The sequence below is a fragment of the Grammomys surdaster genome, unplaced genomic scaffold (genome assembly GCF_004785775.1).
Source record: "Grammomys surdaster isolate TR1022 unplaced genomic scaffold, NIH_TR_1.0 126048, whole genome shotgun sequence".
In the NCBI taxonomy this organism is placed as follows: domain Eukaryota; kingdom Metazoa; phylum Chordata; class Mammalia; order Rodentia; family Muridae; genus Grammomys; species Grammomys surdaster.
The window spans coordinates 866,169-873,704 of NW_021620860.1; the positions used below are offsets into that span (position 1 = coordinate 866,169).

At 45.9% G+C, this 7,536-nt stretch overlaps 1 protein-coding gene across 1 annotated transcript in view; it reads right to left on the bottom strand.

Annotated features, from left to right (window-relative positions):
- Positions 1 to 2,776, bottom strand: part of Cdc6 (cell division cycle 6) — a 14,070-nt gene extending 11,294 nt beyond the window's left edge. The window contains exons 1-2 of the mRNA XM_028755134.1: positions 2,664 to 2,776; positions 1,879 to 2,076 (exon numbers count right to left, since the gene is read on the bottom strand). Of these exons, the coding sequence (XP_028610967.1) occupies positions 1,879 to 2,059 (181 nt within the window). The 5' untranslated portion in view covers positions 2,060 to 2,076; positions 2,664 to 2,776. The remainder of the gene's footprint in view (positions 1 to 1,878; positions 2,077 to 2,663) is intronic.
- Between the last annotated feature and the right edge of the window lie 4,760 nt (positions 2,777 to 7,536).

Sequence of the window (7,536 nt, forward strand, 5' to 3'; positions counted from 1 at the left end):
CACCGCCTGCAGAACACCGGCCACCTAAAACACCGCCTGCAGAACACGGTCCTCCACAGTGGAGAGCAGAAAAAGAACCAGAGACTTCTCCCACATTCGGAAAGAGGTGAATTAATTTCTTTCTTTCTTTGGTTTTTTGAGACAGGGTTTCTCTGTGTAGTCCTGGCTGTCCTGGAACTCACTCTGTAGACCAGGCTGGCCTTGAACTCAGAAATCCACCTGCCTCTGCCTCCCAAGTGCTGGGATTAAAGGTGTGCACCACTACCGCCCGGCTTTTTCTTTCTTTTTTGAGACTAGGATTTCTCCGTGTAGCCCTGGCTGTACTGGTAACACAGGCTGCCCTTGAACTCACAAAAGATCTGCTTGCCTCTGCCTCCCGAGTGCTAGGGTTATAGGTGTGCACCACCATCACTGACAAGAGGCGAATTTCTACCTGATTCAGAATCAAAAAAGAAACTTCTCACCAAGTAGCAAATGTGGCCACCAGATGGCACCCCTGAGTCTTATCGTTGGGTAGAAACCAAATGAGTTCAAGCGGGGTAAAATTGTAAGGTTGTTTTAAAAATAGGACTTATCAACCATGGGGCTACTGACATCTCGGGATAAATAACTTCCCGATATAGGAAGCTGTTTGTGTGCACTGTTGGATGTCCAGCAGCCTCGTTAGCTTTACTCACTGTTCCAATACCATCCCCTCAACGGGAACAATCTTTGGATATGGCCAAATCACCCCCACTCACAACAGATGCTCTCCATACACATGGAGGAGTATTTACCACTAACAACAGTACAAAAGCTCTTAGACTGAGCCGGGCGGTGGTGGCACACGCCTTTAATCCCAGCACCTGGGAGGCAGAGGCAGGTGGATTTCTGAGTTCGGGGCCAACCTGGTCTACAGAGTAAGTTCCAGGACAGCCAGGACTACACAGAGAAACCCTGTCTTGAAAAACAAAAAACAAACAAAAAAAAACAAACAAAAAACAAACAAACAAAAAACAAACAAAAACAAAACAAAAAAACAAACAAAAAGCTCTTAGACTGTGCACACAGAGCAGATGGTACGACACATATAAGGTCTCGGGTTCAACCCCTAACATCCAGCAGCTGTGCCATTACACACACAGGATGTAGGGCAGTTCGAGAAGGATCTCAAGTTTGAGGCAATCCTGGGCTACAAGGTGAGTTCCAGGCCAGCCTGAGTTAGAGATTATTTTTCCAAAACAAAAACAAAAAACCTTTGCCGGGCAGTGGTGGCGCACACTTTTAATCCCAGCACTTGGGAGGCAGAGGCAGGTGGATTTCTGAGTTTGAGGCCAGCCTGGTCTACAGGGTGAGTTCCAGGACAGCCAAGGTTATACAGAGAAACCCTGTCTTGAAAAAACAAAAACAAAAAACCCCAAACAACACATCTAAAAATGGAAATGATTGTTAAAATATTAAGAATCTCATCTAATTGGTTTCCTCTTTTTTCTTTCTCAAGACAGGGGTTCTCTGAGTAACCCAGGCTATCCTGAAACTCACTCTGTGGACCAGGTTGGCCCCAAACTCAAGAGATCCACCTGCCTCTGCCTTCTGAGTGCTGGGATTAAAAGTGTGTTCACCACCTCGCGGCTCATTCGCTTCTTAATTTCACAAGTACGTAGTCAAATTTCACAACACTATAACTGCAAGGAAAATGTAAAGGACGGAACCAGGAGAACGAAGCTCAACCCTGGGTTCCTAAGCAAATGAGCTCTGTTAGTGTACAGCTAAACAGCGAAGTTTGGTACACACTTAGCAGCCATTATGAAAGCAAACACAGCCCTGGTTTTAAAAGCCAGGCATCTCAGCATCAAGGCAAGAAAGGCTAAGCGCTCAGTCACAAAGTGGAAAGCTTACCCAAACGTTTTCGGGGACTGAGAGGCAGAATTTTTACGTCTGCACACGGAGTGGTGGGTACAGGCTGGGCGTTTCTAAGCTTCACTTCACTGTCCCGGGAGTTTGTTTTGTTCAGGGTCTTAGATTGCTTCTTTTTCGGAAAGCTGATGGAAGCTTGTGTCTGGGATCGGGTTTGAGGCATGACGGCCACACAACTGGCTACAAAGGCCAATCAGGGAAGCCAAGAGAAAAACACAGAGTTTACTCATACTGGGGACCAGCATTCCAAAAATCATGTTAACATAGCATTTCTAACATTTAGTTCTGCTTCCCATGCAAATCTATGTAATAAAGGGTAATGCCTAGTACGTCTAACATTCCGTTATACACATATTACACACTATACAGTCTTATCATACGTCAGACGTAGAAACTCTTAGCTCTCTCTTAAAGTCACAGAAACACATGGCTATCACCCTGGGCATCCTAGGACCAGACCCAAGTTCTTACACTTGAGCGATGCCAGAAGTTTATTTCCAGTGATTTCTATAATACTTCTAGTTCCTTCACTGTAGACACGCGAGACGTCTTTTAGCACTAGTTTAGTTCCAGACCGTCACATTTAGGCTCTCCTAAGTCCAGGTAGTGCAGCTCCGTCCGCCTCTGCGCACAACTAGCCAGCACTCCACAAGGCTCTCAACCCCACCCTACACCATTTCCTCCCAGCAGCTCTCTGCTCCTTCCCAACACTCCGTGCTCGAACCGCTTCCAGAGCTCACAACCCCCTCCCTGACCCAGCCTCAGACCTCAGGCGATTTCCGCTCTCCACCGGCCTTGCTCGGAACAGCCTCAACTCTCTGGGCACCAGACCTCACGGAGCTTTTCACTCTTTAGGGCTGTGTCACTCAGTGCACACTCTTCGTGTCCGGATCACGACCGCAAGGACTCTCCCGCCACAAGATCCACAGCAGCTGCAAAGTCAGCTCGCGCCAAATCTGCTCTATCTCAGCGTTCTCTACTCCCGCCAAAGTCCAGCCAGGCTTCTGATTAGTTGTCACTAATCACCACGCCTTCGCCGGTGACGGCCGGCAGCCAATAGGACAGCCCCAGGTCTCAGAGCCCAACACGAAGGCGTTAACGTGAGACCTTCGAGGAAAGGCGCGCGCTAGCGAGCACGCCACGGCGCAAGGCCTGGCGGGAAGTGTAGTTTTTTTGCTTCCACGCACATCTACTTCCGCATTTTTATTTCTACTGGGGTATCTTTGTTCCCCGCGTTGCCTAGCGTTCTCATTATACTGAGCTATCTTTGCTCCTCTTCTCTGCCAAATGTACCTATTTTCATTATTGTGGTGGGCTAGATTTTAAGAGGGCTACTACACAAGTCCTACTCTTTGGGGGGCGATCCTGTATGGCATGACGCAAATGAATGTATAAGATCGCATAGTTCTCTGTGGGGGAGGAGATGATGACTTGAACCAGGGTATTTTGGGGGGGCAAGTTCCAGACCTATATAAGCAAACTGACATCATCTCACTATTTGTTGACTTGCGCTTGAGAAGTGAGAAACAAGTCCAACACCAAAAGTAACAATTTCAAGGTAATACATTCCAAGGGCCTTCTTAACGTTAATCTATTTACACATCGTAGGGAGTAAAATTATGTCCCTTTAATTTGAAAATCTTTTATGACCAAGCACCAGGGTTTCGGAGCCAGGAAAGACAGTTATCGGAGAGGCAAGCTGAGAATTTAATGAAAAATGTAAATTAGAGTAGTCATTTGCAGGCAGGCCAAGCTCCAAGGTTAATAACCCACCTCTAGTTCTTTTTTTTTTTTTTTTTTTTTTTTTTTGGTTTTTCGAGACCACCTCTAGTTCTTTTAAAGACCAGAACCCAATTCTAGGTAATGGTAAAGTTTATGGGATTTCGTTCTTGGGGTTTTTTTTTTTTTTTTTGGCAGCTCTGACTGTCCTGGAACTATGGAGACTAGGCTGGTCTCAAACTCAGAGATCTGTCTGGGTCTGCCTCCCAAGTGCTGGGATTAAAGATATGCACCACCACACCTGGCTATAAAATATATCTTTTACTCTCCGATACAAAATAAAATAGACACAAAACTAGCAATAGGTGAGCAACAGGACAAACACCAGTTAACTCTTATTTCAAATAGCTGGTAACAGTCAAGGAGTCCTTAAGAGTGTAGGGCTGAGCTCGGTATTTTACCTCTATCACCTTAATTAGTCTTTATAAGCACCCTAGGCAGTTTTTATAACTAGTTAGAAGAGCTGATATTTGCATTTTAAACTCTGACAGAAAACTAAACTCTTTACTACTTAATTATGGAGGAAGATTAAAGAGAGTTGGGTTCTAAACAGGTCAAGATGGTGAAGGTGTGGACCACCTTCTGTAAAGGTTTTCTAGCAGCTAAGAACTCCAGAAGAAAGCAAGCTACCGTGAGTGGGAGAAACCACCATGGAAGGAAGGCTTCCAGCGTGTTTCTACCGGGACAGTGAAACCCGAGACCACCTCTATGGCTCGCATCTTTGTAACTTGAGGACCTAAAACCTGCCCACAGCATCTGAAATAGCAATATATGCCCAGCCAGCTTAGGAGATGGTAACACATGACATACCTGAGTTACAGGGGAGGGAGCAGGGAGGTTGTGTTTAATGTGCATATTGCAGCCTAAGAAAGCATTCACTGGGAGAAAAAAAAAAAAAGCACCAACTCAAGAAAAGTTTGCAAGAGTGGCCATGCAGGCAAAAGGTCGGGACTGACTGTAAAAGGTTATCTGCTGGAGGGTTCTCCTCCAGTAACCTCACACATATCAGTTCATCTCTGTACCTTTGTCCTCAGGTTCCCGGCTGGAATGTGTTACTTTCCTTCCTGGTCAGCCCCTATGAAAGTCTTTCAATACCCTGCATAGCTTCCTCCTGATCTACTAGACTATGGGCTTTGAAGGCAAAGACCAGGTCTCAGTCATCTACATGTGTTGATGCCTGCCATCAAGTCCATGACAACTGCTTGCCGAAAAGGATGAAAAGGACATTCTGTCAGGCTCATGTCCACTGTTTGCAGGAAATGACTTTTATGGTTGTAAAGCACATATATAGTCCTCTAAATCTCAAAACCATAAACGTAAAAGAATAAATTGAATTATGTGTTAAAAACAGATCAGACTGGGGGTTGGTGGTGTCAAAGGTGAAACCCTTCTTGTAATTCTTCTCTGGTGTGGTCAGGATCCTGAGATTGGCATCTTACCATCTACAGAGTACTGAGAAGCAAGAGGAAGGCAGCGTCCTTCCCACGAGTTGCAGTTCACAGTCTGGGCCAGGAAATACTTAAGAGGCACCTTCACAGCACGCACAGCTGGGCCTGAGCAATCGTCAGGGAGCGAGCTGGTTCTTATCGCTTAACTCCTCACAGGGTCATGGCGCAGGAATCAAGTCACACTGGAAAGACCTGTCTGGCATCTTTCTGAGCATGTGCAAAGGTACACGCATGGACCAACAATACTACCCGAGTGAGATAAATTTACAGAGCTGGAAGTTGAGGGTCATTTAAGCAAGTGCTATATGCAGGCTATTAAGTCAGAAAGAACAATGAAATCAATAAATAGTTTATTATTTATATTAATAACAATAATGGGGGTCAAATAATCAGCAATTCAGCCACTCTGGTAGTAACCCTTCCCCGGAAGGTTTTTCTGATCTATATTCCCTGAGAGCGATACACACACACACACACACACACACACACACCCATTCTATCTACCGAGATTCCATTAGAGTGATCTGCACACACACCCATTATAAACCCAGAGGGAAGTAACTGGCTAGCAGTGAAAGTACAAGTCAAATTCAGTGGACTCTGCTGCAGTTCTGTCAGCAGGGTTAGGGAGACAAAGAAGCTTGGTTGAATTTTAACACCTAGAGGCAAAGCTCAAGAAAACCGGCTAAGATTTCGGCTGAAAAAGCCGTGAAGATGTGGTGGTGCACACCGGAAGAAGCTCAGCACCGGAAGAAGCAAGATGATCTCTGAGTTCAAGGCTAGCCTGGTCTACAGAGTGAGTTCCAGGTCAGCCAGGGCTATGCAGAGATTCAGAAGATGAGGGCCCTGCCCCACCTTTTCTTCTACTGTCTGGTTGAGAATCCACCTCAAAGCACAGGCACATGAAGATAGAATCTAAGGGGTTACAAGGAACAGAACCCATGGAAAGGAGCCTCTGGGGGTCCTTCAGAGAGGGGCAATGAGGAGTTAAGCAGCAAATACAAAACAGAATCACTGGGCAGCCAGGCCAAAATGGTGATTTTTAAAACCCACAGAAAGCCCTCAGAAAGCTTCAGATGCTTCTCCTACACACATCCACACGTCCTTTGTTTTTTTTGTTTATTTTTTGAGACGGGGTTTCTCTGTATAGCCCTGGCTGTCCTGGAACTCACTCTGTAGACCAGGCTGGCCTTGAATTCAGAAATCCACCTGCCTCTGCCTCCCAAGTGCTGGGATTAAAGGCATGCACCACCACTGCCCGGCCCACACATCCTTTCTTAAGGGAGCCTGAAACCACACTGGCACACTTACCCAGAATAGGAAACAGTGGGCTTCCTCCTCTCTACATGCCTTCACTTGAAACAGTATTATTGCTCATGACAAAAATACACAGTTTTCTTTTTTTTGTTTGTGCTTAAGGTTTAATTAAACTGCACAGAAAGAAATGTACCAAACAATCCAACCTGAGACCAGATAATACATTTTACGCCAGGGGTGAGGTGCAGGGATCCCCGCTATTGTGGAGCAGCACTGTGACCCCCAACAACTCCAAGATAAATCACACAATAAATTATTTTTCAAAGAATCTGACCCACATGCGGATGGACACACACGCGCACATGCACACGCACACACGTCACTCTGGTCTCTTACTCAGTGTTGACTGTAACTTCCAGGCTGGAAACTGTGGGAAAGGAGAAGAGTTAGACATGAAAAAAAAAAGGGGGGGGTTGCTAAGCCCCTCTACCACTAGTCGAGTAAGATGGAAGAGAATCAGAGAAGAAACCCACCAAGCTGTAAGAAACAAGAGCAGAAAGGAAACAGCGGTTATCAAGGATGGTTTTAATTAATGACGTCATAGAGGGGCGGAAGAAAGCAGAGAGATCTAACACAAGTAAAGGCACAATGAACATGGGGTGGAGTGGAACCAGACCCTTCCTTCAGTTAAATGGTTGCTGTTGGGTTTTTTGGTTTTGTTTTGCCTGTGATTGAAGGTGGTTATCTTTTTTTTGTTTTCGAGAAATGAGTCTTGAAGGCAGAATTATAATGGCCTCCTCTCTTCCCTCTCATTCCCTGAATTTGGGTGGTTTAACAGAGTTCCCTTGACCACATAGCGAGGGACTGAGAGTCACAGGGAAAGAAAGCTTACACCCGGAATGTGAAGAAGCTGATTTGCAGCTGATGGCAGGTTGGGTTTCCAGAAGGACAGACAGCGCAGTCAGTCGTGCTATCAAAGAGCCTCTGGCGTCCTATACTCCACCCCAGAGCCTCAGAGAAGCAAGAACCCTGGAGTCACCTTTCTCCCACACTCCAGAAGCATTCCGCCTACAGATTATTTTTCAAGTGATCAGGAGAATTAAAACGTACCCCAACCCTGAGTTGCTCTGCAGCACGTCTATTTACAGTTACCCCC